The sequence below is a fragment of the Sorghum bicolor genome, chromosome 10 (genome assembly GCF_000003195.3).
Source record: "Sorghum bicolor cultivar BTx623 chromosome 10, Sorghum_bicolor_NCBIv3, whole genome shotgun sequence".
Lineage (NCBI taxonomy): Eukaryota > Viridiplantae > Streptophyta > Magnoliopsida > Poales > Poaceae > Sorghum > Sorghum bicolor.
Window position 1 is genome coordinate 57414299 of NC_012879.2, and position 11816 is coordinate 57426114.

The 11816-nt window shown below is 44.6% G+C and overlaps 2 protein-coding genes across 4 annotated transcripts; one reads left to right on the forward strand and one right to left on the reverse strand.

Annotated features, from left to right (window-relative positions):
* On the reverse strand, window positions 1059-3337 carry LOC8061621. The gene is made up of 6 exons (XM_002438815.2): window positions 3009-3337; window positions 2793-2890; window positions 2321-2680; window positions 1840-2203; window positions 1643-1727; window positions 1059-1544 (listed from the first exon to the last, which is right to left on the reverse strand). Exons 1-6 carry the CDS (start codon window positions 3032-3034, stop codon window positions 1353-1355), a joined length of 1125 nt encoding a protein of 374 aa, XP_002438860.1. The 5' UTR covers window positions 3035-3337; the 3' UTR covers window positions 1059-1352.
* Window positions 3807-10722, forward strand: LOC110430943 (glutamate receptor 3.5-like). Of its 3 annotated transcripts, none has more exons than XR_002448372.1 (7): window positions 3807-4282; window positions 6853-8195; window positions 8288-8565; window positions 8792-8823; window positions 8924-9330; window positions 9475-10120; window positions 10463-10720. XR_002448372.1 is itself a non-coding variant. In XM_021449197.1 (7 exons), exons 3-7 carry the CDS (start codon window positions 6864-6866, stop codon window positions 9946-9948), a joined length of 2523 nt encoding a protein of 840 aa, XP_021304872.1. In that variant the 5' UTR covers window positions 4193-4282; window positions 6304-6729; window positions 6853-6863; the 3' UTR covers window positions 9949-10722. The 3 variants fall into 3 exon arrangements, 2 of the variants coding, with proteins under 2 accessions (XP_021304871.1, XP_021304872.1); XM_021449197.1 differs by adding an exon at window positions 6304-6729 and having other exon boundaries at window positions 4193-4282; window positions 9475-10722; XM_021449196.1 differs by having other exon boundaries at window positions 9475-10722.

The following is an 11816-nucleotide window of genomic DNA, read 5'->3' on the forward strand; positions in this document are numbered from 1 at the left end:
TGTTCACGATGACATACATCTTGTGCTGCATCGCTATGACATAGCGCCAAATTTTTAGCTAGTTTATGGCGTTGTTGTTTTGCGTGACAAGACAATGATACAAGAGAAGATTTTATCAGACGTACAACCAATTTAGAGCTACGTAATAAGTTAAAATGGTAAAATGCTACAAAACTAACCTTCAAAAGTCTTATGTGTGTATGTCTCTATGGTATGCTCTTTGTTAATTAGAGATAGTTGAGGCAGGCTAGAGTGCCTAGAAAAAAGCAAGACACTGCTCATTCTAGGGTTTGCTACTAAGTGTGTTGTTGAGCCCACTATCAATCCTCCCACCAATGAACTAGCTCTCGTCCCAACGTTATTGCTACTGCCTTTATTTTTGGCGCTAGTATTTGTCGTGCCAAGTGAGACACGACCTGCACATGCCACCGTCTCTGGCGCCCCTCTTCTCCTCTCGACAACGTGTCAGGAGGGCCAATAGTGCATCCTAGATGGCGCTCCTCCTAGCCTACAATGTGTCTGATACCTTCTAGTGTTTGTCACCATCCATTGTTATAGCCTCGTTGCTATAGCTTCTTTAGTAGTAGCATCGCAATAAGATGTCCTTGAGGATTCCATTTAGAAGGGCATAGATGTAGTAAAAGAAGCACATCAGCGACATGCAAGACCACAAAGACGACAACCAACGCCAAGGAAACCACACCCACGTGGTTGTACGGAGGGGCAACGTGCGTCACCCAATGATAGGAGCAACATGGGGTATGTGTGTCATTCCGCCACTGGTAGGAGGGGTTTGCCTTTGTTGTCACAAGATCCACCACACTCTCAATATGAACCACCACGCTGCCATGCCTCTGACTCGATCCAGAAGGTGGAGAGACAAGCAGTGGGATAGTGAAGGCTATTAAGGCCTGTTATGGGGAGAGAGAAGAGAAAGAACCGAGAGAAGAGATAAGAGGAGGACATATTTGAAAACTTTAAGTTGGGCTTTTATTTTTTGAGATAGACTCTATAAAAGTCAGTTTTATTTTTAGAGATCTTTATTTTTAGACCACCTCTATAAATAGAACAGACTCTAAAGTTTATTAATATTTTGAAGATAGACAATTTTAGACCGCCTATGTAAATACGAGGCTGTTTTCTAAAAATCAATTTCGTAGGTGCTTGTCAGCCATCTGAAATTCCGAACAAAGATGATTTGCCTCACATCTATGCTCAGATATTCATGTCGTTCCCTTTCGATTTAGTTGCAAATGGATCCATTTGCCGGTCGAGATCGAGGCTTATGTACACATACACTATGCACATTGACTCATCACCATGGACTGGTGAGCGGTTTCATCATCAGATGATCAGAAACAGCCACATGTCCCGGGAAGCTTCCCCGTGGACCTTATGGTGTGCGCCTTGTCCCTGACCTTCCTCTCGGCGCTCCTCCTCTTGTCCTCCGCCGTCAGCCTCGACGCCGCGGCCACCTTGTTGATCCTCGACATCTCCTCGTTGTACTCCTCCAGCGCCTTCGCACGCTTCCTGTCCGACTCACTCTGCAAGCAGGAACCAATCCACAAGATTAATGTAAAACTAAACAAGGTCGTACGTTCTGAAAAATCTTCTGATTCTGAACAAGCAGAGCGAAATGAACCTCATCTTTCAGCTCCTTCTGGCGCTTGGCCTTGGCCTTCTTCTCGGTCTCCCATTCAGCAATCGTCTGCATCGTCTCGTTGTACCTGGCAGAAATTGGTGTCAAATCAAATCAAACAAATTAAACCAGTCGAATTTGCATCTCCAAACAAGTGTAAACATGCATCAAATCAAACTGATCGCCGCTTAGGCGCTTACTGCTTCTTGATCTTCGCCAGCTTCTCCTTCTCCCAAGCATCTGCCATGGCTTCGTTTTCGCTAGAGAACGCCGCCACTCCACCACCAGAAGACGTGGTAGCAGTAGCAGCTCCACCACTCTCCCTACCGCCCGCCGAATACGAGCTCGACGTCTTGTCCATTGGCCGTGCCGGCGCCGTCTGGTTGCCCTGATCCTGCTCGAATCTCCTGCTTCCTCTCTTTTCCGACGGTTTCCGGGTGAAACTGGGGTCCTTCTTTACGCGTGGTGCAGGATCAGTGTAAACAGGGGGCCTTTCGTCTGAAACCGCACCCTGTGCTGGCTTCCTGTGAACCGGCAGTCTTATCCGTTTCACTGACACATTAGCTGAAATTTTATTTCACCCAAATGAATATGACATGTCAGCAAAAAGATCGAAAAGCTCAAAATTACAGTTAGATATTCTTTCAAAAAAAATTTACAGTTAGATAGTATATATACCACCTTGTTCATCTTGGTAATCGTCGTCTATGGGCTCTTTACCAGTGAACCATCTCGAGGAAGAGGATCTGCCGCCTTCGAAAATCGGCTTCTTGAGGCTCTCGCCTCTCTTGGGTGTACGTGGTGACTTGCTGGACTGCGGCGTGGTCGTCCGAGCAAGCTCATCCATGGAATCAGCAGCAGCAGCAGTACGCTGCTGCTTGTTTCCATTTCCACGCGAAAGCTTGTCCGCGGCAGCATACGGCGACGGACTCTCTTGAGACGCTAACAGCCTCTCCTCCTCTCGCGCGGCAATGGCGTATGCCACTGCTGCCACCGTGGCTGCATACGCCGCGTCGTACTCCTCTGCATTGCTCAGTGACCCTAAACAGAAATGCGAGCTTGGATTAGTCACCTGCCTCAACAGTTTTTTCAACCGTTGGAAGCATTGTAGATGAGATGAAATCAACACATGTCTCAACTATTTTAGTTTCACCTCTGCGTGAACTCGTCCTTTGCTGAAAAGATGGTGTTGGGATTGTCTCGCCGCCGCGGCGGCCACGATCTTCCTGCCTCACCCCAGAGAAGCTGACCCTGTGCAAACACCGCGTATATGGTTGTGAATTTGAGCACCAAGATGGAGGAATGAAGGTAATAGAAGCCAATAGACGAACTAATTAAGTGACAGAAGCCCTCTTGCAATTTTTACTACCTCAGATGTTTCAGGTCGTCATCCATGGTGCATGCAAGAACAACAGTTTGTGAACAAGCAAACTAAAAGCTCGATCTTCGTCGTAAATGCAATGCCCTACTCCGAACCGAACTCCAATTTTCCAATAAGCTTAAGTAGTAAGCTATGCACTTGAACGCTATATAGAGACGAGGGAGCTGAGGAGGAAGATCGGAGGAGGAGGTTTAGAGAGGGTATCAGGGTAAGTAAGAGCTGTAGTACACGACACGAAAGCGCTAGTCTCGAAGGCAGGGAAATGCAGAGATGAGAGGAGACAGAGCGCGCGGAATCACTTTGCCCAATTGAAATCTCAAAGAATCTTTCAATCCAACAGGCAGCCGGCCTTTTGCTTGGACACCCTGCCGATCGATTAGGGAGAAATTCTTTCCTTGTCTTGCTGATCCATATCTTGCGTGAGCGTGAGCGTGACTGGCTGACACAGTGACACTCCTGCAGTCCTGTCCTGTTCCTGATGCACACAGTACCGATCGAGCCGAGCTCCGGTCCGATACACTCTTCAATGCGAGCTTGAAGCTTCCTCCTCCCGGTCCCGCCGCCAGGCCACGGAGGAGCTCTGATCTTGACGTATAAGTCAGATGGATGGCACAGTAGCAGCGAGATCGAACGACGGAGGAAGCAGAGCCACACACACCGCTCGCTGGCTGGCTCACCTCCGCCCGTCCGATGGGCGACGGCTACGGCCCGCGCCCCCCCTGACATGGCTAGCACGTCGGCGTCACCTCACCGGTTGGCTGGCACTTGCTTGCCAGAGCCGTCGTCTTCACTCTAGCTAGTGCTACTGCTAGCGACCCGCCTCCTCCTCTTTCCTTGCGCACCTCAAAACCAGCGCCTCTGATTCCTTCCTCCTCTGCCATCTTCCTCCCAAGCAGCGCACTCGCCGATGCCACTGGTGGTGGTGCTCCCGACAACGGTGGCGGCGGCGCCCACGGTGCTTTAGATAGCTAGTGCGTGGGCGGTGCTTGGGTTGGGGCTGGCGATGGGGGGTGCGGCTCAGTTGGTGGTGGTGACTGTGCTCTTGGCCACTGCCGCCGCGGCGTCGGCGGCGGGGCCGCGGCCGAGCGAGGTGGCCGTGGGCGCGCTCTTCACGTACGACTCCACGATTGGCCGCGCCGCGCAGCTCGCCATCGAGCTCGCCGTCGACGACGTCAACGCGGACGCCAAGGTGCTCAAGGGAACCAAGCTCAACTTGATTCCCATGGACACCAACTGCAGCGGCTTCCTTGGCACCATCAAAGGTTGGTTTTCTTTTCCTCTTGCTCTTTCCTCATCCATGCATGTGTCAATCAAGGATTGGGATTTTCTCAAAAGTTTTTTTTTTCACAGCTGTTTAGAAATATATATTATGGTCAGCACTAATCCTAATCTCTATATGGGATGGGAGAATCTCTATAGTTTTTTTTCCCTCGGGTAACCTTTTATGACTTTTGATTTTACTTGTATGATTGTATCTTAGTAAAGAAAAGCCAAAAAGAGCATGAAAGTCTACTTTGTAATTTGCCAAAAAAAAATCATGATTGATCTTGTCCTAAACAATGCATACAAACCATAATGGTTTAAACTGCCCTCTAGCCCAAATTGAAATCTTCCATTACTAAGGATCGAGCCATTTCATACCTTCCCTCTGAGGCTCTGACCACATAGGAGGCAGAAAGAAGGGGACCTTATGACTGCGAGTGTAGTGGTGGAGTACTCAGTCACACGATGTGAGATGCCCACAAGCATGGTTCAGATTTTAGCTGAAAATTACATAAATGATTATAAAATATCGCATAGAAGATAATGATCCTTCAATACGCATTGGACACTGTCACATCGGTAAGTGTCGGCATCTATTATTTTTGTCATGTTTGAACATCAACAGTGTTTTTCTCTCATGATAAAATCAGCGAACATTATTTTTAGCCATAGCTTTTCAGACGAGCAAACAGGCTCATCATAGACGCTTTCGGATCATATGAACCCTAATCCCTCATTCTACTCATAAAATCCCACTTTGTATATCACATTACTACATAAATAATTCACAGACCCTCCTATTTTTTAGGAGGACGGTTCACTAAGCAAAGCATTTCTATCTAGTCCTAGGAGCACTATAACTTACAAATGATCCAGTTCATTAAGTAAACTAGCCCAAGTATAGATATTTTCAGCGGCAGATGGTTTAAGAAAAATGTCTCTGAGAATATGATTTCTAGTGGCGGTTGCTTATGTCAACTGCCATGTTAATAGGTGATCTTATTGTCAATTGACTTAGTCAACAGTCTCTAAAAATTGACTTTTTATGGACATGTATTAAGTCAATCATCTTTAAAAATAGATACAAAACAAATAAATTCACAAATTTTAAAGAGAAGTTAGATGAAGGCAAAATTTAAATGAAAATTATAGAGAACAGTGAGTTTTGGAGCTTTATAGATGCAAACTTTTTCATTAGGATTATTTAAGTTCTCATATATATATATATATATATATATATATATATATATATATATATATATATATATATATATATATATATATATAACTTAATTTTTAAATTTCAATTTGTTAATTTTTTCAAATGATCTTGGATGGAGACACAAGCTTCATAAAAGTTGTAGTGATAGACAAGATCTAAAACATTTTATTTGAAATTTTTTCTATTTAAGATTATTTAAAGCTGAAATATTTTCAACATAAGAATATTCTGCTATCCTGATTTCCCTGCAATATCTTGTACGCATATCTGAATCCATATCATTTTATCTAGCCAACATTACCTAAGAATATTATGCTAACCTGATTTCCTAGCAATATATAGAAGAGAAAAAGACCAAAGAATAGCGATGGAGAGGCATAACTTATGACATTGGTTAAGGTATTTTGTAAGGCGCAAACAAACATAGTTTAGCTGTTGAGGAGCATCAAAATCTTTACTTTTATTCTAATGCAAGATTCCTTTTTCTTTGCGTCATGTTTGAACCCCAGAATAAAGTAGTAAAACAAATATATTTCATGAGACTTCTTTTTAAAAAATGATTTCATGGGATTTCTTCTTTGCTTTAACACAATGCAACAACTAGTTTTCCTTTTTCTTTCAGAACATAAAGTTTTGCTTGACATGCATAAAGTTTTAGGACAAAATACTAGTTGGGTTCAATCTTATAGTTACGGCTCGTTTATTTCAATTCGGTCCGAGATAAAGCTAAACCGGTCAACATATTTCGGCCCGATTCAAAATTTTAGCCCATTTGAGCCCACAAACATTCCTCTGCAGCGCCGCCGTCTCCGCTCGTCGCCGCCTGCGCTCCCGCAGCCACCGCGAGAACCGTGGTCGCTTCCCGACGTCCGAGCTCGCGCCATGGACGCTCCTCGACGCCCCCCCCGTGCCATGGCCGCTCCTCGATGCCCGCCGCCGAGTCGTCACCAACACTGCCGCGTCGTCACTGCCATCTGCACCCCCTGTTGCCACCATCGCGTCGTCGCCGCCCTCCCCGCTGCCTGCGCGTTCCACACCGGCGCCGCATGCACCCTCTCCACGCCCACTGCCATGTCTAACCGGTTAGGGGAATTTTGTTCAGATTTGCTCAAATTTCATTCAAATCCTGTAGTGGACACCTATCCGAAATTTCCGAATTTCATCCAATTCGGCGGGCTACGAATCTTTTTCTGAAAATAATCCCAGAACCTTGGCTACGAATAGGTATCTTTTCTTGGCTTGCAATTGCAAGACACCCGAATTTAACTTCAGTTCATCAACTGTCACTGGTACTCACTTTAATGGTGCATGCATGAACTGATTCATAGAAACCTTACTTGGTTGCAGCTTTGGAGCTAATGGAGAAAAATGTAGTTGCTGTGATTGGCCCACAATCCTCTGAGATAGGCCATGTCATCTCTCAAGTTGTCAATGAGTTACATGTTCCTCTTCTATCATTTGCGGCGACGGATCCAACTCTTTCTGCATCAGAGTATCCTTACTTCATAAGGACAACCACAAGTGACTACTTCCAAATGAATGCCGTTGCTAGCATTGTTGATTACTATCAATGGAAAAGAGTGACTGCTATATACGTCGATGACGATTATGGGCGAGGTGGTGTCTCGGCTCTTGGCGATGCGCTTGCATTGAAGAGGGCACAGGTTTCATATAAAGCAGCTATTCCTCCAAATTCAGACACAGACGTGATCCGTGATGTACTGTTTAGAGCAAACATGATGGAATCAAGGATCATGGTTGTGCATGTCAATCCTGACACGGGTTTGAGGGTATTTTCTGCAGCTAAGAAGCTCCAGATGATGACCAGTGGCTATGTCTGGATAGTAACTGATTGGCTAGCTGCTGTCCTCGATTCCTCCCCCGCATCTAGAGATCCTAAAAACATAAGTAATATTCAGGGAGTAATTGTTCTTCGTCAGCACACTCCTGATTCTGATGCCAAGAAAAAGTTCATATCTAGATGGAACACTGTGGCTCGTAACAGAAGTATGACTTCTGGACTGAACTCATATGCTTTCTACGCTTATGACTCAGTTTGGGCCGTTGCTCGCTCTGTCGACCAATTTCTCAATGCTGGGCAACAGATCAACTTCTCAACAGATCCAAGGCTGCATGATCCAAACGGCACCACTTTGCGTCTGTCAACTCTCAAGATATTCGATGGTGGTGACCAGATGCTGCAGCAACTTCTCCTCACAAACTTCACAGGTCTAACAGGTCCAGTCCGATTTGATTCAAGCGGCAATTTGGTACGCCCAGCTTATGATATCCTCAATGTTGGCCCCTCCGGTGCCAGCTTGGTCGGCTATTGGTCCAACTATTCAGGCCTTTCTGTGTCTGCTCCTGAAATTTTGTATCAGATGCCATCAAATGCATCCAGTGACTATCAGCTGAAGAATGTGGTATGGCCTGGTGATTCAACTGATATACCTAGGGGCTGGGTGTTTCCGAACAATGGCCAGCCTCTCAGAGTTGGGATCCCAGTTAAACCAAGCTTCAAGACATTGGTGTCAGGCAGTAGCCCTGATACTGTGAGGGGTTACTGCATTGATGTTTTCAAGTCAGCAATTAAACTGCTCCCTTACCCAGTTCCTTACCAGTTTGTACCTATTGGGGATGGCACAAAGAACCCTAGTTACGTCGGCATTGTTGGGATGGTTGCTTCCAATGTATGTCCTCATTCCTTTTCATCCCAGTTTGTTTCACCATTAGCTTTAATTTGTTGACAATCCTCTGATTTGTTTGTTTCATTTTCATTCAGACACTTGATGTAGCTGTAGGCGACTTTGCGATAGTGAGAAATGGAACACGGCTTGCAGAGTACACACAGCCTTACATTGATTCAGGGCTTGTGATAGTGGCGCCAGTGAAACATGTAAGCTCAAGCGCCTGGGCTTTCCTTAAACCTTTCACATGGGAGATGTGGTTTGTCACAGGCGCTCTTTTCGTTTTGGTGGGAATTGTGGTGTGGCTACTCGAACATCGGACTAATGAGGAATTTCGAGGGCCTCCACGTAATCAAATCATAACAATATTCTGGTATGTCATCTTGTTGCTACTCTAAGTCTCTATCTAAGGATGTGTTTTATCCTAGTTTATTACCATACCTGGCTTTAGTCAACATTCATACTGGCAGTACCATTATATGGGTCAAAATGTTTGTAGCTTTATTCAATTTTTTCTTTTTGTATTTGTGTTCTTTTCTGAATGCTTAGTTGCTAACTTTAGGAGCTAACCATGTATACATTGTGTGCTTCTCTTTCAGGTTCAGCTTCTCAACAATGTTCTTCTCACACAGTAAGACCACTACTAGATGCCTCAATGACATCAACTTCCCCATGATTTTTTTTCCACTGCATGGGGAGAAATTTCTTGACTAAAAAACTCTCACCTTCAGGGCAGAACACCGGAACCGCGCTCGGGCGTTTCGTGCTGATCATATGGATGTTCGTCGTGTTGATCATCACTTCAAGCTACACTGCCAGCTTGACGTCAATCCTGACGGTCCAACAGCTCGCGACAGGAATTACAGGACTTGATAGTCTCATATCAAGCTCTTTACCTATTGGATACCAGACCGGAAAATTCACCAAAAAATACCTGATGATAAACCTCAACATTCCTGAGTCTCGATTGGTGCATCTGAACACGATCCAAGAATACGCTGATGCCCTTACCCGTGGACCAAAAAATGGCGGCGTTGCTGCAATTATCGACGAGAAGCCATATATCGATATCTTCCTGTCACACTACTGCAACTTCAAGATTGTGGGACAGCAGTTCACAAGGGAAGGATGGGGATTTGTATGTTCATCGCCCTTTATCTTGTTCTGTGCCTTCTTCTCTTTTTAGTAACTTGATATATGCCTTTCATTCGCTCTCATTTGGGCATTTGTCCTGTTGCATTGCATCTCAAGGAAGCATGTGTCCGTTGTTTTTTCTTTGCAGGCATTCCAGAAAGAGTCCCCCCTTGCTGCAGATATGTCAACCGCCATCCTTCAGCTTTCAGAGAGTGGCAAGCTTCAGAGCATCCATGACGAGTGGTTCACAAAGCCGAGCTGCGCCACCGACGATGAGAGCAATCTGGGAGCAACCAGGCTTGGCCTCGGAAGCTTCTGGGGCCTTTTCCTCATCTGTGCCCTGATCTGTCTCTTAGCTCTGGTGATGTTCTTCATACAAGTCTGCTGGCAGTACAAGCAGTACTCCAATTCTGAAGATGCTGATGAGTCCAGTGCAGCTGGCGCTGATGGTGCTGGCAAAAGACAGCGGAGGCTGTCAGGCCTTGGCAGCTTCAAAGAGATAGTAAAGTTTGTCGACATGAAGGAGGAGGAAATCATGAAGAAGTCGACGAAACGCCGGTCAGGCGAGAAAGATAACCATGCTGCAGGATTGTCATATGCTCAATCGGTGGCTTCAGCATAGAACATGCATTCTTGCTGATCGACTTCAATACTTCAGAAGGCAAAGCAAGGAAGCACAAGACCAACGACATATATATTGAATTGGGTTCTCGCCCAAAAGAAAAGTAGTACGATGATCTAACTTTTTTCCAGGACAAAAGGCTTTGGTTTAGGCCTCTAACAATAAGCTACAGGTTGGTCATTCCTTAATCCGAAGGGGTTGGAAAGGGGATGGCAAATGTTGTATCTGTGGTGTTTTGGAGACTGTTAACCATACTTTCTTCTGTTGTGCCCTAGCCAAAGTGATTTGGGCAATCTTAAAGGAAGTGTTTGAACTGGAGTTTGTTCCTAGATCTTTACAAGAGTTTTCAGAAAAGTGGTTACATGGCAAGGGACCATTGCCGTATCGGCTTTTTCTGTTTTTGTTTGCTGGCTTTGCCTGGACGCTTTGGGTGACTAGAAATAAGATGGCTATTGAAAAAGTTTTTCCTAAGGCGCCAACTGATGTTTTGTATGCTGCTTTATCTCTGCTACAGAAGTGGATCATGCTGCTCAAGGAAAACGACAGATGGAGAATGTCCCAGGTGAAGGATATGGTGGTCTGCTGGATGCGAAGTTTTAAGACAAACTTGATGCCGACAGATGTTTACGAAATTTGATCAGCTTGTCTAGTTCTTGTTGTTGGTTTGTTATCAACTTAGCAGTTTGTAATCCCAGTTTTGTATCCAAACTACTTGCTTTCTTAAAAGCAGAGGTTTTTCCTCCATAAAAAAAAGGCTTTGGTTTCGTTATAGGAGGATCTGAGCATCCATCTTTTATCACAGTTATTAGAATTTTGTCTCAGATATACATGCTTGGGAAATGCTACTCTTGACCGTTAATTTTTTTATGTTTACCTGCTATAACGACTGTACTAATTTACGAGATTTATTATAGTTTCTCAAATAATTTATTATCATAATATAGTAAATTTCGTCATGAATTATAAAAACAAGAATAACAAATATATGAGTCTACTTAGTTCATAGCCGTTACATGCCACGTCCTATTTTTGGCGTCACCGTGGCACAGTGGGCTCCACACCTGTGGTGGAAGTTTATATGTGAATCAAATATGAATCTTGTGCCATGCTGCAGCCCGCAGCATATGGAACAACCAACAACCAAGTTTTTGTGGTGAGCCATATGCATAGTGTGGCAAAGCTAGGTTGTGAGCTAAAGACACATTTAGCTTATATTTACTATCTCTTTGTTCTAAATTATAAGCCATAATACGTAGCAAAAGTTGTGACGTACATAGACTTATCCACCTTGCTCTTGTAGACACCTTGATGTTATGTCCACTATGGAGCTTATTCACATCAGAGAGGCATCCTCATTTCCTCCACAAACATCGCTGCACACCAAAAATGGGGGACACTACCTTGAGCCAACCATACCTTCATCGGAAGGTCACAATTCTCAAGCACTCTAAATCAATAGATATTAGGGTAACATGGTCCAATCACTCAAAGCTCTCAGGCTCTAAGACCTAAATCTTACAAGATTGCACTATAGTGTCTATCTTAGTCTTAGATGTGATCTTGAATGACTTGAGACGGTGGATAGATTGTAGAAACACTTGCTCTAACTTATAACAATCTTGGGGCACTCCAGTATACTCAAACAAGTGAATCGACCTCATATATATAGCCAGATCCCTCTCAAATAGATGCTGGAAAAAGTCTACCAGCTGGATGATCTACTAGGTGGCCTGGGATATCGCACCATATCATATGGTGGGGTGTCCGACATTTGGTCTCCACTACTCTAATCTTAAATGGACGATCCGCTAGGTTACTCCTAAACTACACCATATCGTTCAGTAGCCTTTATCTTCCGAGCATTCATT

What these genes read in the sequence shown, in the direction of transcription:
- LOC8061621 (XM_002438815.2), bottom strand. Translation starts at nt 3,034, where the DNA reads ATGGATGACGACCTGAAACATCTGAG. An exon ending in GACGACCTGAAACATCTGAG is followed by an intron (nt 2,891 to 3,008) that starts GTAGTAAAAATT and finishes GTGTTTGCACAG; the next exon opens with GGTCAGCTTCTCTGGGGTGA. An exon ending in CGATTACCAAGATGAACAAG is followed by an intron (nt 2,204 to 2,320) that starts GTGGTATATATA and finishes ATAAAATTTCAG; the next exon opens with CTAATGTGTCAGTGAAACGG.
- LOC110430943 (XM_021449196.1), top strand. Translation starts at nt 4,024, where the DNA reads ATGGGGGGTGCGGCTCAGTTGGTGGTGGTGACTGTGCTCTTGGCCACT. An exon ending in TTGGGATGGTTGCTTCCAAT is followed by an intron (nt 8,196 to 8,287) that starts GTATGTCCTCAT and finishes ATTTTCATTCAG; the next exon opens with ACACTTGATGTAGCTGTAGG. An exon ending in CAAGGGAAGGATGGGGATTT is followed by an intron (nt 9,331 to 9,474) that starts GTATGTTCATCG and finishes TTTTCTTTGCAG; the next exon opens with GCATTCCAGAAAGAGTCCCC.